Below are 25,324 nucleotides of genomic sequence, written 5' to 3' on the forward strand. Positions count from 1 at the left end.
GTAAAAACTAACGGAAACGATATAAAGTCCTGCCAATAGCGTTATCCCGAAGAAGAAGAGAGCAAAAATCTGGAAAAGTATCCCACCAAATCTGATCCGAACTCAGACGGCCAATCGCAAGAGCATCAGCGACCTGGTTACCCTCCCTAAAGATATGGGAAACAACAACCTCCATTTGATTCAAAATCTGCAAACAAGTCCTCCAGTCCGATTGCATAGACCAGAGGACCGCAACGGGACGAAAGCGTAAAATATAAACCATATACCAGGAATCACACTCAATCCAAATCTTCTGCCATCCCCGATGATAAGCCGCAGAAACAGCAAAAAAACACCACCTGAAGTTCAGCCATATGCACTAAACCGCAATCAAGCGGGAAAGCAAACGAACCAAAACGACTGACCATGACGATCCCTAAAAATACCACCACAACCTGCAACACCAGAAACCACCAATGCATCAGTATTAATTTTGATCCAGTCCTCCGGAGGAGGCTGCCAACAAACCGCAATCACTTTATTTATTAAAATATTGAGTTTACTTTTAACAACTAATTTCTAATTTTCTTTTTCTACTTCTTACGTGAAATTCAATCTAATCATTTAGGATAACTTCTTGCTTAGACCTTCTACTTCGAATTACTCGTTTCAGAACACTTAAACAAACTCGAGACAATTAAAAAAAAAACATAGAAAGGCCAAGGAGAGGACCACAGTAGCATGTGGGTTGGAAATATAATAATTGAGATCTAATCTATTAATTGAAGTTATAAGACATTGGGCACTGCATAAACTAACAAGTTGTAGTATATATATTATTTGAAGAATGGAGTGAGATCTCACTTTTATTATACACTCTAAACATACAGTCTTCAACCTTTCTTTCTCACACTCATATGGCTGCTGGAGGAGGTATTTACTTTTATTTACTTCTTATATTCTGCAAAAGTATATATATATATATATATATATATATATATATATATATATATATATATATAAAATTAATGATGATTTGTTTGAAAAAACTATAAGGAAACCATTATTGTATTACTCCATTTGTGTTCGATTTTACACATTTGTTGTTAAACTTCCCGCGAATTGATATGTAAGTCTCTTTATAACTTCAAAGCTCTCGGTAATTATGGACCGAAAATATTCCTCCTCCTTCATTATTTCAACACTTGAATCTATTTTTGGTCTTTGTTTTTGTTTTGTTATATCGTTTTGTTATAAAATTTTAATTAAATAAAAAAAAATTACTTATATTAATTTTATAAAAAAACAATTATATAATTCATGAGCACACATCATATTCTCATATTACTCGCATCACATAATTATTTGATCTGCACAATCCTAAATCAAACAATTATCTATACTTGATTTTATTGGTTATAAAATTAACCATAATCACAAACTTATGTCATTTGTTAATTAAATACGAAGGATCTAATTAAATAAAATAGCTTTTACTAAATTTACAAAAAAAAAAAAAAAACAATTATATAACTCTTTCTTTAGATTTGATGCACATGGATCATATTTGCATCTCATTCACATGATACAATTATTTATTCTGTACAATCACAAACTCAAACAACTATCTATACTTGATTTCATCAGTTATGGAACAAATTTATGTCAGTTACAATTTGTTGAATTAAAAAAAATTGTATTAGTCTTTCTTTAAAATTTTGAAGTGCACACATCATACTTTCATGTCACTCGCATTGCACAATTATTTGTTATGCACAATCATAAACCCAAAGAACTATCTAAAATTGATTTTGTCATACCCAAACAACTATTTATATTTAGATTTTGTAGGTTATGGAACAAGCCATAATCATAAACTTATATCGGTTGTACAATGTATATTTTTTAAGCTAATATTATTCTAGAATATTCTACTATATATATAGTAGACTAATCTTTTATTGAACCTTCTTTCAATCTTCGGTGATGAATGTTAATACTCCCATCAACCCTGACTTTTAATACTTCTTTATAATGTAGATTATTATCAATATATAACAACTAATATCTAAATATGTAATACAACTAGTTTATGTAATAAATTTTAATTGAGAACGAATTTATCTAAAGACTGCCTACAAACATCGAACGAAATAATGGCATATATTATAAAGAAAATGGAAAATTATATATATACATTCTAATTAATGGACCTCTAAATTATAAAAGGGAAAATTACACAGAAATTAATATTTTAAAAACTATTTACAATTATAAAAATCGCTTTTATGTATTTTATCATTGTATGATTTTAAATTTTAAAATTTTAAAATATCAGAATATTATAATTTTATTTTTATTTTTGTCAAAATTTCAGTTATTCAATTGCAGCAAATAAAAACAGTTTTAAAAAAACCACCAAATATGACATTTAAATAAATTTGTTTGACATTTAAATAAATTTATTTAAGGGTCTGACATAGTTATAAATAATTTGTTAATTATGATCATTGTGTAATTTACCCATTATAAAATGGAAAATTAATGGACCTCTAAAATTATAAAATGGAAAATTAAGGGAAAAATTACACAGAAATTCATATTTTAAAAACTATTTACAACTATGTCAAGTTATAATTTTAGATTATGTAAAATTAGTAAAATCAGTACTTTAATATATTTTAAGGATTAGAATTTATAAGTTAGAAGTCTAGAATATATTTTCTACGGTTTATAATTTATGAATTGAAGTCTAGAATTTTTAAATTATAGTGTAAAATCATAATAAATAGAAAATAATGACATATTAAGAATTAAATTTGGTGATATGACTTAGTTGTAATTTTATAATTAATTATGATATTCATGTATTTGACCCAAAATTAATGGAGCTCTAAAATTTGTTCCTAATGGGCCTAATGACAAAGTGGAGGAAAATGGTAAGCTTTTTGTGCAATAATACAAAAATTGGGCTAGAAGGCCCAAATGATAGAAACAGCATCCTAACAAAGCAAAAGAGACGAAGAAATGCGGGGTTGTTATCTGCTGTGGGCGAAATAATGTGCGCCTTTCCTCTGTCAGTTTACTACTGCTCCTCCTCTTATCCTGGTCTCCTTCTTCAACCTTCTTCTTCCTCCATCAATCCTTCTCCTTTTCCTTCTAAATTCATTAACCTAACCTCTCAAAGTTCTTCTTTTCGCTACTTTCACTCCTCATCCAGGCTCACCCCTTTCTGTTCCAACGCCGATTCCTCTTTGGTCGAACTTAATGATTGTGACGATGATGTTGGTGATGGTTACTGTTTTGTAGGTGAGGATTTGGATTCTATAGGCGATGGGATTGTTATTCAAATACAGAAGCTTGGAAGGAATTCCAGGAGAATTCGCTCCAAGATTGCTATTAACGCCAGCCTCGATGATATTTGGAAAATTTTGACTGATTATGAGAAATTGGCTGATTTCATTCCTGGTTTGGCTGTTAGTAAATTGATTGACAAGAAGGATAATTTTGCTCGCCTTTACCAGGTATTCTTCAATTCAATTTTGTATCGTTGTGAAACTTGTTCGGAGTTTTTCTTACGGTGAAAATTGAATTATAGCTTTTTTTCTAATCAACAGATAGGACAACAAAATTTGCCGCTTGGGCTGAAATTTAATGCCAAAGCAATTTTAGATTGTTTCGAGAAAGATCTTGAGACTTTTAATTCAAAGAAGAAGCGTGATATTGACTTTAAAATGATTGAAGGTGACTTCAAATTATTTGAAGGAAAATGGTCGATTGAACAGGTGAATTGTTTTTTTGTTATTACTGCTTATGCACTAACTCTGATTTATAAATCTAATTCAAACTGATTGGTTGTTGCAATTGGCTAAGCCATGAACTTTGTCATGACTTTCAGTCACTCTGATTAGCTCTGCTTTACCTTCTCCTGCATATATTTAGATGAATTGCCTACACAGTCTGCATTCATGAAATAAATGTCTTAGTTGAATTGAATTGCAGCATTTTGAGTAAGAATCTTTTATTCTCTAGAAATTTGCCTCATAGGTGGATACTTATTATGAATTTCAAAAACATTATTACCATACATTTCTTTCATATAATGCATGTCTTAGTTCAAAATTACACAGTTAAATGTTATAATCTTGTTTTTGATGCCTCCTTTTCAAGCCCTAGGTAGGCATAATGTTAGGCCCTTTTGATATGCTATTGAGATTGAGCTATATCTTTGAGCAGTGGCGGAACTAGGGTCCTGGATGACCCGGGGGCTCAAATATATCAGTAAAAAAAAATTCAAAATGTCATAAACAAAAAAATCGAAATTAAGTGTGCGGTTGACGGTAAATTTTCAAAGTGAGCAAAATTTTTTTAGACTCCAATGCATTAAAACTGTAAAAATGTTATCATTTTTTTTAGAAACTAGCATTGAACTAACAGAAAATTAAACATGTTTACTTTTTTTTAATGGTAAAGACATATTAAAAATGAATTCAAAAGTGTTATAAAAAAAAGTTAATTTAAACTAATTAATAATGGTAACATGTTTTTCTTACCAAAAAAAAATAATGGTAACATGTTTTTATAATTATTGAAAAATAAAATAAAAATAAATAAAAACTTAAAAAAAGAAAAGGTTAAAGGGAGTCAAACATAGGACCTCTCAAATAGAAATAAACATCCTTAACCATCTCATCTACCTTTAAACATTGAAATAATACTACATAGAGTCAATATAATTCTATCCAAAATATTACCACACACCATTACTAAAATAAAAAAAAAAATTCAATTCTCCGGCCGCCTGCCGGGGCTCGAGCCCCCCTAACCCCCCCCCCCCCCCCCCCCCCCCCCTTGGTTCCGCCCCTGGTCCCGATGAACTGTTTCGGTGTAACTCATTGATTAAGAGTTCTTCCTGTCACGACTTCTTTCACAGCCAATGCACGTTTCTTCTTCTTATCAACCTTAACAGATTCAACATTATTATCACAAAGAAACAGAATCCTCCTCAACATATTTTTATGCTTCTTACCTGTTCGACCAACCACCTGCATTGTCATAAAATGTCATATTTCTTGTAGTATTTGCTTTTTCGTAGAAACTTTCTTATGCTTCTCCTCTTCACCTCCTTCAGCATTATCTTCTTGCTCATTTTCCTCTTCAACATCACATTTTCATCGTCAGCATCAGCCTTTTCTTCTTCTTCTTCTTCTTTTTCTTCTTCTTCTTCTTCTTTTTCTTCTTCTTCTTCTTCAATCATCATCTTATATTCCTCCTGAATATCTTCAGCAACATTCTCTTCCTCTTGGATCTCCCCAGTTATATTATACTCGGTATTTATTGCATTCAGCAATAATTTGTCAATGATTGGGCTTCCAGACATGCTCTTACTTTGAGGGACTTGCTTTGCTTGATATGTTTCTTTTTTTTTTATTGGACGCATGATATAGCAATGTTTTGCTTTCAATGCAATGCCTGATGATCATAGAATATTGATGATAAATGCAGGTCTGTAAGCCCAGATTAGAAGACAGTGATTGCTCAATTGATCAAGCATTTGAGACAACGCTTTCGTATTCTGTTGATGCAAAACCCAAACTATGGCTGCCTGTTCATCTAGTTGAAGGCAGGCTCTGCAAGGAGATACAAACTAACCTCTCCTCCATCCGCGAAGAAGCAGAAAAGGTGATTGACAATACTCTACATGCTCAATAGTGCCATTGACATTATTAAGTAGCTCATGCAGAATACTATACCTACTTCTAGTGTATTTCATCAATGATTTTATAATGTAAATTCTGGTAATACAAAGATATGTGATTTTCCTGTCATTTTTAGTAGTATTGGCTTAAAAGGCCCTATTGTCCGTGTAAAGGAAAGGAGAAGCAAGAAATCTGAAGAAATGATGTGTATCTCCTCTTTTAAATCTATAGCCCATTTAGGGGAAATGATGACGGTCTTCTTCTTGAGCTGCATCCTCTGTAATCTAGTTATATAATTGCCTTTTCAGCCCTTCATAATTGGTTAGAACCCTGCATGATTGTCCCATCATAAGGGACGGATGTAGGGGGCTCGAGGAGGGGGTTCGAGAATCTAGTCGAAAACAACATTGAACCTGTGTATGGAGCTTTAATTTTTTTAGGGTAAAGGAACCGGAAAATTTTCAATTAACCACTCATAGGCATTGGAGCACTCCTGTCAGTGAACTCTCCATCCGTCACTGCCCACCATGCCATTGGCATGTAGTTGCGAGAGAAACCATTTAGTGTATGCAACTCCTAGATATTAGATAAAATGTAAGATGCTAACTTAACAACAGAGATTTCTCACTCACTAATATGCAATTTAGGCACATAAACCCCATAGTGTGCACTTTCTACTTTTCATTTACCCTACTCAAAGTTGCTTACTTAGATATTAGATAATATCATTATGGTTGATAGCTATTCATGGTAAGTTCAGTGTCTACTTTTGCTGCACCAACTGCTCTATATGGGTAAAGTAAGCTTAGGGATTCTCTTATTTTAGAGTTCAGATGTAGGGAAAATAGCAAATTAGATATAGAAGCTACACAAATAAACAGGAAGACCAAAGACGAATTGGCTGGATTTGAAATCAATGAACATGAACCAAACCACTCTCTGACCCGGCCTAATGATCCTCAGCGAGCAGTAAGTAGACCAGTCTTTGAAGCCCATACCACAAACTGCTACAGCATAAACATAGGCCAAAATGCATAAAAGAAAAAAAGCTTATGTCTTCATATAGTATATGAGTCTTTTGTTAATCTCGTTATTTCCAGGGGCTCTGGTAACACACCTTTAGGTAGCTATGGAAGATCGTCTGGTAGGTTTCTTCCTCCTGCACCCATATTCTAGTCAGGTCAGATTACGTTTTCTTAAGAGGAAGAACACAGGTAAGCCAACCTTTTCTTCCCCAGCTGACGATTCATTGTGTCAGGATAGTCATGTAAGAGCCTTTGACCAGAAACCTAATTAGTGAAGGAACTAGAAGTGATAGAAAACGAAATACAAACACAGAAAAAGATCGAAACTACCAAACGGTAGTCTATTAGATTGAAGAATTCAAAGAACTAATACACTGCTAATGAAATGAAAGACAAAGATAGAATAAATGAATTGAGACTAACTCAACCCCCACAGGAAGATACTCTTTCCTCCCTACTCATAGAGCAGAGCTTACCCTTATGCCTATTATCATATTCTCTGTCAAGAAGACGTAAAAATCAACACGAAATTCACAATTTATGTATTAGAGGTTGAAAATTCAAAATTGACAAAATGAACTCAAACACATTGTTCTTTTTTCTTTTATCTTTTTTGGGTATGACATAGTGAAGAATCAACTATAAGGGTGGCAGAGCAAATATATGATGATAAGAATCTTTTCCAGAAAATGACAGATGAAAAAACAAAAATATTATTCCACAAGGAAACATTAAAGTGAAAAGTAGGGGTCAAAAGGGAACCAAAGATAGCGCAATCTATGGTAATAGTTTTTGATTGAATGAGTAAAAAGGGTTGGATTATTTGTCTTTGCTTTTGTTTCACAGTACAGAGAGTGCAGTAATAATTGGGCAATAAGGAAAGGAAGAACGTGAATATCCATCCTTGACCCATTTGACAGGGACTTAGCCTTGTTTGGCACTGTTTATTTTTGGATTCTGATTGGGAGCAACATTGACATTGCTGGGACTGTAAAAAGGTTGGTTAAGATTCCAAAATTAGAATTCTTGTGTTTGAAATGACAAATTTCGGTTTCTTTGTCAAAAAGCTATTGCAGAGTCTGACCTTTGTGGTTAGCTATCACATTCACTATCCATCTTCAATGTATCCAATTTTAGTATCAGAAAGTAAATTCAAATGCTAGAATAAGTGCATTGAACTTTCAAATAACCTTCTTGGCTTGATTTCATCTTTTAAATATAGGAATTGTCAAATGGGTTGAATTGAATTTTTATCTGGATTTGGATTTTAGATACTTGACTTTTTTACTTATCTTTGATTTGGACTTTCGTCATCATGAATCATAAGAATTTTGCAAATTAGTTAGTGAGATTCCATATTTGTTTTGGTTTAATATGTCACAGTCCTGTGCTTTGTCTAATTCAGTTGGTTTTCTGAACTTTAAAGATATTGATTTTATTTGAAATGATATGATTAATCCTTTAAGTCTTATTTAACAAAACAAAGTGGTGATGTGGATAACTTGAAACACGTGCAACTTTAAGCAGATTCGGGTTGAATATATCACTTTAAGTTAGTTGAAGAGATTAATAGGTATTTTAAGTAAAAATTTAAATGATCAATCGGTAAATTTAAACAAATTCAAAGGATTAGTTTCGGGGTCCAACCTAGTTGGGATGTCCGAGCTTCGTTTATTTTGCCAGCTTCCTGTCTTTATTAAAAACAAAAAAAAAACAAATTCAAAGGATTAATTGTTCAATTTAAACAAATTAAATGGCTGACAAGAATTAAACTTCACTCGCATTATTTAGCTAAACACGTGGACTTTTGATTTTCTTTTTTCTAAACTGATGGAATCACAAGGAATGACAAATTATGAATCAATATTGACTAAACCATTTTTCAAAGATCCATAATGTAGATGAATATGATTGTGATTTGTGATTGTTACAAACCGTGACTTTGAAAGCAAGATGGATATTTTAATTTATTTGATTAATTGGATTTTCCCAATACCAAATCAATATCTATATTGTTTAAGGCAATGTTGTCAGATCTAAATCGAATCGGTCGGTCAGATTAACAATGCACGATCTGGATTATGTTGAATTTTTTAAAATATAATAATCCAACAAAAATTAGAATAACCCGTGACCCGATGACCCCAAACAAAAACCGTAGTGATTGCAATTTTTTATTTGTTTATAAAAAAAACATCTTCCACCGGTATTAAAAAACATAAAATTTCTTAAATTGAAATAGAAAAACCCTAATACGGTAAAAATCATAGTTTTGTATCTTCTCTTATCCTTTTTTTTTCTAAATGTTTAATTTAGCATTTAATTTTTGTTAATCTAGAACTTAATTGTTTTATATATTTTATTGTCATTTTATATATTTTTTAACAGTGGTAATGTTTTTTAGATACTAATTTTATTTTTTATATAAAAAATTATTTATTTATTATGTTATTAAGGTGCATGTGATCAAGACTAATGTTATCTAATCAGATTAACTCGAGTCAGTTAATTGAACTAAACGATTCATATTAACTGGAGTCAGTTAATTAGAACAACAACATATAACATTGATTTATTTATTAAAAAAATGTGAATGGAGGAAGGAAAGTCTGCTTTTGAAAATGATAGTTTTCATTTAATTTCGTAATGTGGCAATGCAATGCAAGAGAAAAAGAAAAAGACTCATCATTACATTGTGCTGTCCATGTTATAGTTAGTATTAACCGCTAAAAGTTGCCAACTCTTGATGATTTCTATTTTGATAAACTCTTTTTTTTTTTCTTTTTTTTTTTCTTTTTATTAGTATTTATTTTGTTTGGTAAATCTTTTTTATCTTATTATATATAATCCATTACTTGATTGGGATCTGTTTGGGACGAGGAATAAGAATGGAAGAAGAGTTCATGGAGGATTAGGAAATTCTATTTCCCTTTTTTCTTCCATGATTCAGGGTAGTGCCTTCTTATAATTTGAGCAAACCCACTAAAATAAGAACATCTATTTTATTTCTACAATAATTTAGAGATGGGAGGGATTTCTCCGAATTACTAATCACCTAAGAGTATGGTGTAAAATTAAAATTTTTGACATTTATTAAAGATTATTAATGGAAATTTTTAATAGTGGTGTTTGATGAAAAACTATTTAAGAAAATGGTTTAGACTCAAACTTCTAATTTGAAAAAAAACCAATGAAATGAGCTTTTTCAAATGGAGGATTCAAACATGTATATTAAAAAAAACTATTTTATCTCTAATTGCTACTCTTGTCAATTAACTTTATGTATTAACAAAGATTTAAGAATAATTTGTATTGTTTTAAATATATTTTTTATGTATTGATAAATATCTAAGTTATTATGTGTTTGTAACGTTTTCTTTAGGTGATGAAGAATGTGATATATTAAACACTAATTTATGGGAAGAATTATTTTTATAATTCTAAAAAATATGGACATTTATCTATTTGTACAAGCAACTCACTGTTTAAATATGAATTACTAAAAAAGAAAATAATAGTCATACAAAAACAACCAATGTATGTATTTGTTATTTTACACAATGAAGTAGTTTCAAGCTTAAGGGGGTGTTTGTTTGCTCATTTTCATGCTCCTGATTGCCTTTTTATTTCAAAAGAAAGAGTTTTAAGTGTTTGATTAGTGACCTCATGTTTGCCTTTTAAATCTGAAAAGCAATATTAGGTGTTTGGTTAGTAACCTCCTGTTTGCCTTTCACACCTGAAAAACAGCCTTTACATAAGCAGAGAATCTCTGCTTTTTGGAAAAGCAGCAGTTTCCAACAGCAAATAGCAAACCATAACAGCAAACAGTAGGTAAAACAAACGGGCCCTAAACTGATAGTTAAATATCCCTTAAGCTTGCACGGTATACAATACAGATTCATATCACCATGTGTTTTTAATTCCACCAAATAATTAGGTTGTAAAAATTCCAACCTTCAACTGTTTGGTCTAAAAAGCTCTAATATCATGTTATGAAAACGTTTGATATATAAAAGTATAAAGCAACAAGATTTATTTTTGTATGTATCCTAAAAAAATATAAACATAATCTAATAAAAAAATTTCTTCCAACTTTTTTTTTGACCAGAGAAAGACAATCATATAGATGATGGACTCGCGTCCATTTCAATAGTGTTCACAAGCCATTCCGGCACAACAGTTGAAAAAAAGTCGTTAGCATTGGAACAGGCAAGCCTAGCTATCAAATGAGCTGCACTGTTCGCTAAACGAGGAATAAAAGCTAATTTAAAATGTGGGTTGGATCCTAACAACACTCGACAGTCCTGTATAATCATTCCGAACTCAGATATATCATTTTTTTCCGCTAGAATAGCATCGACCACAAGTTTAGCATCAGACTCGAACTCAATAGATGTATAGCCCAAATTGATAAGCCAAAGCAAACTCGTTCGAATAGCAAGGGCTTCAATAATGCTAGGTTCTTTGATACCTGGAATGAAACTGCTGTTGCAGAGTAAGAAAGTGCCCGTTTCATCTCTGATTACCGCGCCCATGCCGCTGCTCTTTAATACTTTGAAAATTGCGCCGTCGATGTTACATTTCACAAAACCTGGGTTGGGTGGCTTCCATTTCTGAACCGGAACCGATTGCCTCACTAGACGTTGTTGATCAGGAGCGGGACCGAGTGCCGCCGGTTGTGCGCTGTGGAGGCCGTGGTGCAGCTGCCCCTCCCTGCTTTGCGATGGTACCGCTACTGATTGTCTGGGTGGCTCTCGTTGTTGGTATGCTGTCTAATCATGAACCGCCTCCAAGCTAGTACGTCAGCTAGTATCTGCCGGCCACCACCTCATGTGCCAAAGAACTCTGTTTCTGTGGTCCCATATTGCTTTCAAAGCACAACATGTTCTGACAATTATCTCCTGGTTTGAGCCGCATAAAGCTTGCAAGAGCCACTCTGCCAGATTTGAAATGCCCACCACCGGAGAAGGAATACCTGCGATTCTCCAAATGTCACCTGCAAAACAACATTCAGTGAATAAATGATTATCCGTCTCCTCCTACTCCACACAAACAGGGCATTCGGTTGTAATAGGGACTCTTCTTTGGGCCAAACGAGCTCTAGTTGGTATACATTTCGAGCAAATTCGCCAAATAAACGGTTTCAGCTTAGGGGGTAACATCAACCTCCATAATTTCTTCCAGCCTTCCTCCGCCCTGTTAACATCACCCAACCCCATACCAGCTAGATAGCCTGAATGCACATTATAATGCCCATCCTTTGACCAATGCCAGATTCTCACATCTTCCCCAACATTATATGGCAAAATAATATCACTGATTGCTTGCACTTCTATTTCACTGAAGCACCCATTCAATCTCTCCATATCCCACCCTCTCCCATTCTCCAATAACAGGTCATTAACTGTCAAGTTTTCCAATCCAGGGACTAAAAATGAGTTTATGCAAAAGCCCTCTAAATTAGGTACCCAAGCATCCTCCCAAACTCTAATAGATCTCCCATTCTCCACCCTCCATCTAATCCCTTTTCTCAGTATGCTAAGTCCCTCCCATATACTTCTCCAAACCATACTAGGATTATTGCCTAATTTAGAGGAAAGTAAGTCATCTCTAGGAAAATATTTAGCTTTGAACATTCTGCTTACTATAGTATTTGGGAACTTTAGCAATTTCCAACCTTGTTTACCTAACATTGCTAAATTAAACACATGCAAATCCTTAAAACCCATCCCACCTGAATCTTTTGGCATACATAATTTACCCCAATCAAACCAATGTATGTTTTTTCTCCCCTCAGGTTTCAATCCCCACCAAAAGGAGTTCATTAATTTTTGCAATTCATCACAGATAGATAAGGGTAAAAGGAACGTACTCATACAGAAAGTTGGCAAGGCCTGAGCCATAGACTTTAGTAATACCTCTTTCCCCGTCTGGGAAAGGAATTTGAGGCCCCACGTGCCAAATTTCTTGCGCAGCCTATCAACCAGAAAGGTGAAAATCCGATGTTTGGAACGTCCAATAAGAGAAGGCAACCCCAGATAACGTCCCGTGTCTAGAGGAATGCACACCCCCAAAATCGTTTTAATCTCGTTTCTCACTCCCTCTGGCGCATTTGAGCTGAAGAAAATTCCAGACTTGTTCAGGTTCACAGCCTGCCCTGACGCCACTTCATACTCAGACAGGATTTCCAACACCTTTCTAGCCTCAGTTGCGGTTGCCCCAAAAAATAAGAAGTTGTCGTCTGCAAAGAAAAGGTGTGTGATTGCTGGTGCCCTACTGCAAATCCGACAACCTGAGATAAGCCCTTCACCTTCGGCTTTCCTTATTAGTTTAGATAAGACTTCAGCACACAGGATAAATAGGTAAGGTGACAATGGATCTCCCTGTCTTAGACCCCTTCCTGGGATGATCTGATCAGAACTGTCCCCATTCACTGCAACTTTATACTTCACTATTGTGATGCATAACATCATCCAACGGATCCAGATTTCGTGAAAGCCCATCCGAGTCATAACCTCTTTCAGGAATTCCCAATCAACTCTATCATAAGCTTTGCTAATATCAATCTTTAGGGCAGCCTGGGCATTCTTTCCTATATTCAATCTTTTCATGAAATGTATGCTTTCAAAGGCCACCTGAACATTGTCAATTATGGATCAGCCTGGGACAAAAGTAGATTGAGTATCTCCAATAATTTAAGGAAGGATCTTTTTCAAACGATTAGCTAAGGCTTTGGCAATTATCTTGTAAATGACATTGCACAGAGAAATAGGGCGAAAATCCTTAAGCATTTGAGGGTTGTCAATCTTTGGAATAAGGACAATTGTGGTGTCATTAATCCCATTAGGAAATTCTCCATCCTGGAGCCATTTTGCACAAGCAGCACCCAATTCCACTCCCAATGTGTCCCAAAATGCTTGAAAGAAACCAGGGTTTAACCCATTAGGACCAGGGGATTTATTAGGACTCATTGAAAAAAGGGCTTGTTTGAATTCCTCCAATTTAAAAGGAGCAGTAAGAAGATCGTTAGTTGGAGCGTCAATAAGTGTGTCAACTACCTCAACCGTTTCCCCCCTCATCAAATTCGAAGCAGAGAAGACAGTCCGAAAATAATTATGCGCAAGGCCCAACATCGCTGCCTGACCCTCGACCACTCCCCCCAACTCGTCAGTCAAAGATGCAACAGAATTCTGTTGTCTTCTTGCTTTAACATTAGCGTGAAAGAATTGTGTGTTTCTATCTCCATCTGTCAGCCAGAAAGCCTTAGCCCTCTATCTCCAATAGGTTTCTTCAGCTTCCAGGGTGTCATTAAGTTTTCTCTTGGCAAGGAAATATAAAGCAATAGATTCCCTATCACTGCTACCATGTAAATTCTCCATTTGGGTCCTCCATTTTCTGATCTGACTTTTGAACCTCGTATTAAACCCCTTACCCCATTCTGCCATTTTCTGTACACAGCCCTTCAATTTCTCTTGCATCGGTTTATTACCCTGCCCTCTCCAATGCCTTGATACCAATACCTTAAACTCCTGCTCCTTAAGCCACGATTCCTCAAAGAAGAATCTGTTGACTTTGCTTCTACTACTCTCCCTTTCTAGATTAAGAGTAAGTGGAAGATGATCCGAGTATCCCGACATACATGATCTGAGGTGATAGTTTCCAAACCGATCTAGCCACTCTGCCGAAGCGAAGCCCCTATCCAGTTTTTCTCTCACCCATATTGCCGTTCCCCTACCTCTTTCCCAAGTGAATGGATTACCATTCAGCTCCAACTCACTTAAACTACAATCTTCAACTGCTTTGGCGAAATCCTGCATTAGATAAGCAGGGTAAATAGCTCCCCCTACCTTCTCAGAACTATTTAAGATACAGTTGAAATCTCCTATCACCACCCACGGTAGTGACGACTCCCTCGCCAGTCTCCCCAGTAAATCCCAAGACTCTCCATGCCTACTGCGATCCGCAAGCCCATAGAAGCCAACTAATCTCCAATCTCCATGAGCCGTATCGGTAATTACTGCCTCAATATGGTGTTCCGAGAAGCTCTTAACTACGACCTGAACTCCTGCCTTCCACAGCAAAGCTAACCCTCCACTGCGACCTCTTCTACAAACAGGGAATGCTCCCTCAAACTTCAACTGCTGTTTTATTACCATTAAACCGTGATCTTCTACAAATGTTTCCATTAAAAATACAATAGCGGGTTTTTGGGAAGAAACTAACTCCTTCAGAGAACGAACTGCCCGGTGGTTTCCCAGGCCACGACAGTTCCAGCTTAAACAACTCATTCTCCCCGGCGGCCCTGTGTTATAGGGCTCGCCGATTCTTTTTCGTTAGAAATCCCCTTATCCTTTCCAAGAACAAAGACTCCCTCCCCCTGCGTACTCTCTCCTTCCTGCTCCCTCTCCTGCCCCTGCCCCTCCTTTCTCCTCTTCCTAACATCATTTAGCTCCATCTCAGTATCCTCAGAAATCCCCTCATCTATCCCTTCCTCTCCCCCTTTCCCTTTACCCTCATTTTCTGTAGTTATTTTAAAGAATGGCCCTGAAAATGGGCAAATCAGAACCTCCCTCTCCCCTACCCCCATCTGTTTGTATGGTCCCCTCTCCCTCTCCCCATATTAGTTATATCCCTCAGGGCTCCCATCCCACCTCCCCTTCCACTTCCACTCCCCCTCTGACTCCCTCCTAACATACTACCCCCAGTGTTATCCCGTAACCATTTCGCCCCACTTTGATCCCCTCCTCTCCTAACTGGTGCCTTTAACCAGTCCCCCCATTCCCTCTGAACTTCCACACCCTGCAGGTTAAAAACTTTTTCACAAAAGCGTTCTGTGTGACCCAGACAGCCACAAACATAGCAGAAAATCCCCAAGCGTTCATACTTGAATGTTGCTAAAGCCCAGACATTTCCTGTACTCTTAAGTTTTTTGAATCTTTTCAAAGGTCGTTCACAATCTAGACTGACTCTGATACGCATGAACTGTATGTAAAGACCAGAATTATTGTTCACGTCATACTCCTCAAACACCCAAGGAAGTTCCCTAGTTGTTTACCAACTATCTCAGACATAGTCCCCACAGGTAGACTATAAATTTGAACCCAGATAGAATAATTCAGTAAAGGCACATCATCCACATGGACTCCAAATTTCCAGATATTCATAATCAACACATAGTTGTCAAAAGACCATGGACCTCCAGCAATCACCCTATCTCTATCAATCGGATGAAAAAACTCAAAGGAGTAAAGGTTGGAGCTTACCTCTTGAATTTCGACGCCTCTAACCGGTCTCCAAAGTACTGCCAGCCTGTTTCTCATACTCAAGAAATTGAGTGGTCTATCAGCTACAAATCTTCCCAAAAAGCGAAGACCCGAGTCCACCACAACCTCTGCTATAGTTGGCGTTACTAAATCCAGGTGGCCCCCTTCTTCTCCTTCAATTCTGAGCCCCTCCATTTCCCTCTCCATCACAATCCAGAAATAAAACTCTCTACTGCCCCTAATAAATCACAATGCATAAAAACCACAACCGGGCCCAGGGGAAGAGAACCAGCACAAATTGCCCTGATTTACTGTCCCCTCAATCACTCAACAGATCCTCCACCACCAAGCACCGACGACGGAAACACGAAAGCCGAATCAAGAACAGACCGCTGCAACCACGCTGAAACAGCAGCAACCATCAACAAACCACCAACTACACCGACCCCTCACTGAAACAATAAAACCTCTATCACCAAGAACCAACGACGGAGAGACGATAAACAAATCAAGAACAGATCGCGATAACCCAGGAAAATCAACGGCAAACAACAGCTAAACACTCACAGGATTGAGACATACCTTCACCGGAGCGGAAGGACACTCTCATCGGCGGCAGAACATACGGCGGCGGTGCAGCCCTAGTAGCGCAGGCGACGGCGACGATCGAGCGTTTCTACTCGAGAGAGACGAAGGGCGGCGTTAGTTTGACATTTCTTCCAACTTTTAATACCCTCGTAATAAAATAAAATTAGAATTTAGCATTTAAAGTAAATTGAAAAAAAAAAACACTAAAAACCAATCCAACTAGAAAATGTTGGATTAGTGGAGTTGGAGATTGATTTGATCTAAAGATACATATCTAACACTTTCATTAACTACTCCGATATAAATTATACTTCATCCATCTGCAATCTAACATTTTATTTTTTATTTTTATTTCATAAAAAAAGGAAAGAAAAAGTAGTATTTTTATATTATATTATATTATATTTGATGAAATATATATATGGTGTGGAAGGATGTGAGAATCAAAATAGAGTTTGTGCTTTCTTTTTTTTCCAATCTCCTATGCTTTTTCCTTAATTATAATTAGCCATTTTGGCCCATTAATTCTGACTTCAGATTTTGTTTCATTGGGACATTTATTATAAATTATTTATTTATTTGGTGCAACACCCAAAGAAAATTATATAATATTGTTTGGGTTAGACTTAGGTTTTTGGAGATGCCCACTTGAACCCCCATATAATAAAAGGTCATTAATTAATTAATAATTGATGTTAAGATTATTTAAATTAATGAGTGGGCAAATCTTGAATAAAAAATAAATAGCGTTGAAAAGAAAAGAAAGTGGATTTGGTTAAAGTCAACAATAAAATTAGGAAGGAGTTGGCAATGGTATCATGTCCTGTGAGTGAATATATGATGACATGCTTCTTCACTTCACAGTTTAACTACTTTGGATGTATATGCAGAGCACACATGTTACATATCATCTTTCACTCTCATCTAACCATTCATGTGCACCCTTCCATCATATTCTTATAAAATTCAAGCTTCAATATTACTCTAACTTTATAAAAATAAAAACTTATTAAGTTCATAAATTTTAATTATATCTCGATAGCTTCCGGACTTATTTAAAGTGATACAATAAACTCTTAACACTATGTTGCAAAATAAGGGGTGGTTTAGATAAGTTAAAACGCATATCTTTTTAAACATGTTCAATGGCTAATAAATCACTTTAAACAAGTTCAGAGACCAATATGTCACTTTAAGCAAGTTAGGAGGCTAGTATATCACTTTAAATAAGTTCATGAAGTTAATATATTATTTTAAGTATAATTAGAGGGCTAATGAGATGTCATGTGGTTGAATTCTGAAAGTTCACATGTCAACATGCAACTACACAGAAGCAGAGTCAAATGGGCGGCCGTTTGTACAGTAAACCCGCTCTGATGTCCAAGTCGGTTTGATTTGAGGAGAAGACTGAAGGATGATCACAATCAGTAATTTAAACTTGTAATGTAAATGTGAATGAACTGGTTTACCTCGAGCTGAACTTACTCTATTTATACTGATGTTGAGCTATAGAGGGCGTTTATGAATTACGGAGCAGGGTGAGCCATTTGTCTCCTATTGTTAGGAGAGAGTGAACAAAAATATCGGGGCATGATGTCCTTTTAGGCCATTTGGCTCGTGATTCTCGGGATTGGGAGTGCTTATGGCAACAACTCGATTATTGACTGGGTCTCACGAGGTCTTCCGAATCAAGCTTCTAGTACGTCATTGTTTGGCTGTGTTTTATACAATGAGAAGCTAAATATTCTATCTTTTAGATGCTATGTTCGGGTGTTCGCAGTTCCATGTGGCAAGGTTATATCCCCTTGGGTCTAAATTATCATTCTTTAGGATGAAATAAATAGAGTCATTGGCTTCGGGAAGTGTTGTCCTTGTCATTTTTTAATAAGTTGTGGGGGGGGATTTGAATTTTGGTACCTTTTGGAAATTTGTTAGGGAATGCAGGAATTGTATGGAGGTTATGCGAGCTCCTAGCAGTTGATTTGTCGTTCAACGATCATAAATGCAACTGTCAGAGTACATTTCCTTTTGCTTATAGGAGTCTTTCGAGTTGACGATAATTTTTCGTTATGCGTCACGTGTAGGGATGGCAACGGGTAGGGTACCCGTGGATAGTGTCAATTTCAAACCCTTATCCATTTAAGTTTTAATTACCCGTACTCGTCCCATTACCCTAACAGGTATACCTTTTGCATCTCATACCCGTCCCATTTAATTTACGGGTACCTGCGGGTACCCTTACCCATTAAGAATCAATAAATAAAACACAAAATATTACAATTTTAATGAAGTATAAATTTAATAAATCATCAATCTAAAAATTGAACAAATTGAACTTTAATCAATAAGAATAAAGTAACTTATTGATATCACTCAATGGTTGAATAACAAAAGGTTGGAGTTAAAATCTTATATCTTACATCTAAAAAATAATAATATTTTTTAATATATAAAAGTGTTATGACCGGTAACGGGTACCCTGAGGGGTATTCCCATACCCGTCCTATTACCCTAACGGGTAATGGTTTTAATCTCATACTCATCACATACCCTTTTATACAGGGTACTGGTGGTCCCATTAGGGTCGGATAGTGTCGGGTACCCGCGAGTATAGTACCTGTTGTCATCCCTAGTCACGTGGCGCAATACTGCATTTTTTAAGGGTGTGTGTCAGAGACATTTAATCATTAATAATAAGTAATGATTTTGGCTGTCTTCCCAATAGTATAAAAGGGTAGGATTTTGTTTGAGAGTTTTTTTCACTTCGTTTTCGTTTTTGCTTCATCTTTCGTTGGAACTCGTCTTGGCGATTTTGACTTTCAAGTGTAAGACTTTCTTCTATTCTCTATTTTCTTTGCTTTCCTTTTCCTGGTTATGGCTCCTAAAAAGCAAAACAAACAAAACCCAGAAAACCTTTGAAGCGGAGAAGGTTTATTTGCATGCTAAAGAGAAACCGTCAATGCTAACTAAGATGAAGATTAGGTCATCCATTGAAGGTTATTTTAGTCTTCAAAGGATGGACATTCGTACCCTTTCCTCTAGTAGGTACCGGCTGCCGAGGTTACTTGGGTAACATATGGAGATGGGGCTGCGATTTCCTCTTCTGAGGAGTGTGGAGGATATTCAGGCACAGTTTGCTCTTTGTTCCCAGATATCCTTGAACTCCTAGGTGAAGCTGCTTACTTTTGCCAAGATTTTTCATGACTTCAATATCCCGCTAAATGGGGCCATATTTTTCTGCCTTTGGAGGCCCAAGTTAAAGTCCATGGATGGTCTCATCATTTGGGATATAAGAAACGAACTAACTTCTTGATCAAGAAGAAAGATACTTTTAATGAGTTCAAGATGAAGTGGTTTTTGGTTGGCCCCAACAAGGATAATCAAGATAGCCTTATTCTGGTGGCTTTCTCTTCCACGTGGATTGGAATATGGTGTCGCCTCGAGCTAACGCTCAAAGACTCACTAAAGGATAAATGTACCCCGCCATTATCAAGTAATATTTGGAGAAGTCCAAATATCGAATCCGCAGGATTTATACCACAATTATCGAACTATTGATTTCTAATCGTTATTTAAGCGGTGAAAAGTTGGATTTTTTTTGTATTACTATGCTATTTTTAAGTCTAACAACTAATTCTACTCCTATTTCTAATGAATGATCCACAATAATAAGAAGATTGAATTAATAATCAAAACCTAATTATGAATTGACCAAATAGAGTAAAGGTTGAACCAAATTATCCTATGACTGTTCTTAGCACGTGATCCCTAACAGGGTCATAGCTAACTCAAATGGTTCAGGAACTAGGGTCTGTTTACTATGGTGTTGTCAATACCTACAATTTTCGGTATGAAAATCATTAAAACTCTCTATATTGACTCATATTAATATTCAAAATTATGAAAACCTCAGCCAACAATCCAAACATATACAAATATCAAACTCATACGAAGAGGGATGGAATTAAATCAAATTCATATTAAAGATGAATAAAAGTAATAAGGTTTACAACCAATTCAAATTCGAAAAGATCTTAGAAGTTAAATAAGGACAAAGGAGAGGAAATCGCCTTTAGAGCTTCAGTAATTCAAGCAATCGTCATCTGAATCTGAGGATGAACCTTGATCACTAGTGAAATTGATAGAAGATGCAAGCTTGAAATGGAAGATGAAATGGAGGAAATAATGGCAGCTCTCAAAGGGAAGGGTAAAGCTAATAGCTATCTCTCGATAAGAATGGTTTATAGAAACATAAGGCAAAAGTTATAATCACAAAAGTAACAATTCCAATAATTAATATGTTCAAAGTTCACAATTATAGATCTAAAAATTACAGCTCTAATGTAAGAACTCACAAGTATAGTTTTAGAAATAAGATGCATGTGTTATGAAAATGCAATGCAATATTTATAAACAAATCAGAAAAAACTACAACTATGAGAATGTTCAAATTAAGCTATAAATTTCAGTTATAAGCCGTATATGGCAGTTATGGTTATAACGTGCAAAGGTTATGTATATTTTTTGAATATAGAGCAATTAATAAAATTAAAAGGTGCAGCCATATGATATAATAAAAAAACTCACAGCTCCATTTCAGCAAGTATAGGTAGGTATAAACAAGCACAATATAAACAGGTAAATGCCTAAACTAACAAATTTGACTTTTGGTTTGATATTGATAGAAGATAAATCCCCGGCAATGGCACCAAAAACTTGATGCATCCTGAGCTGACGCTCAAAGGCTCATTAAGGGATAAATACACTATGTCGTTATCAAGTAATAAATCTGGAATGTCTAGGTATGGAATCCACAGGATGTATATCACAACTACCAAACTACTGGTTTCTAATGTTATTTAGGCGGTGAAAATTGAATTGAGTTTTTGTTTCTAAATTATTCTACTCCTAAGGTGATGTTTGTTGAAACACCTTTCCACATGATTTTGATTTGACAAAATTATTTAAGTTAATCCATGATTAAGAGGCAATTAAATTTAAGTGCTTTGATTTAATTGTACTAATATGTTTGTTCAATGTTGAGTATAAGTATAAATGAAAACAGAAATAAAAAGTAAAACAGGACGAAGTCAGCATGAGAACACAGCACAAGCTGAGTGGAGTGCAACTCAGCATAATAGAAGAAAAGTCATCTTCAGAACAAACGCTTGAAGATGGAGCTGACCAAAGAAGCTGAGTGGAACGCAACTCAGTATCAAAGAAGAGAAGTCTTCCTCTAAACTAATGCTTGCAGACGAAGCTGACCACGGAAGCTGAGTAAGAATATGACTCAGAAACAAAGAACAAAAGCAACGTCAATAAAGTCAAGCTGATTGTTCATCAGGACAGCGCGATTGATCTGTTTGCTAGAAGACAAGATCCGACAACTGTCTGCACCAATAACATAAGCTTTGGAATTACGCACAGAGTCAATTTCGAGATGCATGGGTCAACTGTCCGTTAGCTAAAAGACGAACTAGCGCTAGAAGATGAACCTGCCGGAAGAAGACAAGCCTGACGCCTGCCAATTTCAAAAGACAGGATTGGCCTGCAATTCTGAATGCTGACCAAGGAAATGACGCAATAGATCCGTTTGAATCCAACGGATACTTCCAGATTCAAATCATTAGAGCTTCAGAATCAACTATAAAAGGACAAGTCCATCACTTGGACTAATTGCCGAAAAATACAAGAGAAAAAGAGCATACATTCAAAGCACATTCAAACAAGAAAAAGATCTTACACCAAATTTCCATTTCTGTGTAAAAGCTAGATTGAATTTGTTTTCATCTAAAGTGTTCTTTAATTAGAAAGAACAAAATTGTATCAATTGTAAAATTGAGAGATTGGTGCTGAGTACTCGGCTTTAGTACTCATCGGTAGAGAATCTGAGTGTTCGGTTATAGCGCTCAGTAGGAGTTGAGTAGACGAATAGAGAAAGATACTCTTGCATATTCAACTGCCTTGTAAACGGTTTGTGCTCTACCTTTAAAGAGCTCAATATTGGATTGAAAAAGCCCGGAGGGATTCTGGGGACTGGACGTAGGCGAAGAGGCCGAACCAGGATAAGTCTGCTGAGTAATTTCTAACTCTCTCTCAGTATATATATATATATATATATATGTATGTGTTGCTTGATTAAATTGCTCAGGATATAAATTGTAAAAGCTGACACTGAGTAATCTTGGTGCTGAGTTGGAAGCTGACCTCAAGTGTTAATTCTCAACTCACAAGTAAAACAGTTCTAGTCAGCATCTGACTAAAGCTGTCTTACATCTCTCGGCCGTGCTGACCTAAACTAAGTTAAGTAACTTAAAGAATTAATTAAGTCAGCACAATTAAGCGAAAAAGTTACATTAGTTCCTAACCCCCCCTTGGAACTAATCACACGGGACCAACAATGTTAAGCCAATCAATCAATATAATAGAAAAGCAGAATGATACAATAATACCAAAATCAACCTAACTAACCAATTGGATTAAAGGCCTAATCTGATTTTTGTATATACTAAAGGCAATTAAACCTACTTATCCTTCTAGGGTCCCTAGTACGTGATTCCTTTGTTACATGATGTAACTAGCTCTAAGGTTCGGGAATTTGGGTCCTTAAATTGTGATGTTGTTAATATCACAGGCTTCAGTATAGATAGCCAAATAGACTCGCAATGTGACCCTAGTTTATATTTGGACTTTTCAATGATTTAATTCAATTAAGTAAAGCATAAACAGACAGATAAGAAACTCAATTGGAAATCAAATTGAAACTTATATTAAAGATGAAGAACAGAGTATATGAATACAACCAGCTCAAAATTCATAGAAAAGATCTAAAGTAAACAGATACTAAAGAGGATAAAAATCCCCTTTTAAAACCTGTCAACTAAAACAATCATCTTTCTGAGACTGGAGAATGGAGCTTGAGAATCCTTGAAGATGGAGACGGAAGGAACCTTGGTGCTTCAATGGCAGATGAAGGAATTGGGGATGAATTCTCAAGATGAGGAAGAATGATTACAATAGTAAAAGATGAAATTTACAGTTGAAATATAGTCTTTTTATAGGATGAAAATAGACTGCGAAGCTCAAAGTTAACGTTACATTTGAATTGGAAAGATGAAATTTGAAAATCCCCATATCTCAGGAGTGAGAATTAGACTAATTCTCGTGTCCATCTTGCCAAGCTGGGCCCTTTTAGGGTTGGCATTGCCTGCCCTGACAGCCAGGTCACCAAGCTGGCCCCTAGGGGAAGCGAAACCTTCCTCTGATGGCCAGCTCACGGAGCTGGCCCCCAGAGGCCCTAAGACGTGCTTCGATGCTATGACGACTTTTCCCTTTCCATATTCGACCTGCAAAACCGCACTAAAACTCCAAAAACATTATAGTCCAAGGGCTGAATTGCTTCACCAAACTTAGGATTTAAGTGCCAAACCATTTTATAGTGACATTTGGTAAATCAATTAGCCAAAATAATTAAGGGAAAGCTTTAGGTGCGTGTTAACTGATCATTATTTTACTAAAAACGACATAAATGATATAAAAAGTGATAAAAGTGCTAAACCGGAAGTAAAAACTAAATAAATGACATAAGTGAAATAAAGCATAGGAAATTACTATTTATTTGCTAAAATTAGTGTAAAATTACCCTAAAAACCGTACCAAAAGATAGGGGGTTTTAACCCCCTATCAAACCTCCTCGCACTTAAAATTTTACTTGTCCCCAAGTAAACTAAAAACCAAAAATTGACACTAAAAGCGAAGGGCATCTAGTTTGAGTCAATAGATGAAGATCTTACCAGCAAGAGTCTTCAGCTTCTTCAATATAATCCAATCCACAAGAAGATTCTAGTGATGGACCCCAAGAAGGTAACATGTGCCTATAATAAGGGGTCTCGACCAAAAAATAACTTTCTTTTAGTACTGATATTCCCTACAACACATCATTTATATGTTATTAATAGTATTTAAATCAATGAATGTTTGCATGGCTTTGTTAAACTTACTTGTTGTAAGATAGCAGAAACTTTGCTAATTCATAAGATTCTCATTCACCTGCAAACATAAAAAAGAAAATCCAGTGATCAATAATAAGGCGATCTATTATAATATTTTCAGGGTTGTGGCTGAGCCCCTACTCGTTGCCCATTTTGGCTTCTATGAATCAATTGTTGATGATATTTTTCTTTGTCATATTACTGATTTACATCTCGGACAACGAAATTTCTAACTAAGCTTAAATGTAATAAAAAAATGTAATTAAGTTAAACTAATGCATTACAAACTGTAATTTCTCATAAAGAGTTACTCAAAACCAATGCATTACAAACTGACACAAAAGGCCATGAAAATCTAGCTAGAGAGCTCAAAACTATTACAAGACATATTAAAGTAAACATAAAGTTCTTGCTGTTGGTGATACTCATTTAAAACATACCCGAATTCCACTGAATTCCAACACAAAACTTCGTAGATGATTGAGAGAGGATCTTGCACCAAAACTAATCCAACCCTTTTTTGGTCATTAGACAGACAACCATGTCATTAAGCAAAAAATCCAAAAAGAAAAGCTCAAGACCTGGAGAAAAGCAAATCAAAAAGTAATATGAGAAAGGTCAAATACTTTACAGGTCATAGCATCACCAAACCTGGGTTGTAGTGTATCGCGAGAAAGCAGAAAGGGTGAATCTACAGCGTAAAAATACGGGCTTTGAAACCTTAGATAACAATTACAACAAACTATAGTCAAATGGGTGCATAAGATCCACTTTCAGAA

The 25,324-nt window shown here is 35.6% G+C and overlaps 1 protein-coding gene across 3 annotated transcripts; it reads left to right on the top strand.

The window, feature by feature from the left end:
• The first annotated feature begins 763 nt into the window (after nucleotides 1-763).
• On the top strand, nucleotides 764-5,807 carry LOC136217264 (uncharacterized). 3 transcript variants are annotated; one of them, XM_066003861.1, is made up of 4 exons: nucleotides 764-912; nucleotides 3,289-3,503; nucleotides 3,597-3,764; nucleotides 5,485-5,807. In XM_066003861.1, the coding sequence occupies exons 1-4, from the start codon at nucleotides 897-899 to the stop codon at nucleotides 5,689-5,691; spliced, it is 606 nt and encodes a 201-aa protein (XP_065859933.1). In that variant the 5' UTR covers nucleotides 764-896; the 3' UTR covers nucleotides 5,692-5,807. The 3 variants fall into 3 exon arrangements, with proteins under 3 accessions (XP_065859933.1, XP_065859932.1, XP_065859931.1); XM_066003860.1 differs by lacking the exon at nucleotides 764-912 and adding an exon at nucleotides 2,901-3,087; XM_066003859.1 differs by lacking the exon at nucleotides 764-912 and having other exon boundaries at nucleotides 2,901-3,503.
• Nucleotides 5,808-25,324: the final 19,517 nt, after the last annotated feature.

This window comes from Euphorbia lathyris, chromosome 2 (assembly GCF_963576675.1).
Source record: "Euphorbia lathyris chromosome 2, ddEupLath1.1, whole genome shotgun sequence".
In the NCBI taxonomy this organism is placed as follows: Eukaryota; Viridiplantae; Streptophyta; class Magnoliopsida; order Malpighiales; family Euphorbiaceae; genus Euphorbia; species Euphorbia lathyris.

Coding starts and splice junctions, on each gene's coding strand:
- LOC136217264 (XM_066003859.1), top strand. CDS start 2,916: ATGGTAAGCTTTTTGTGCAATAATACAAAAATTGGGCTAGAAGGCCCA. Junction 3,504..3,596: donor ATTTTGCTCGCCTTTACCAG/GTATTCTTCAAT, acceptor TCTAATCAACAG/ATAGGACAACAAAATTTGCC. Junction 3,765..5,484: donor GAAAATGGTCGATTGAACAG/GTGAATTGTTTT, acceptor TGATAAATGCAG/GTCTGTAAGCCCAGATTAGA.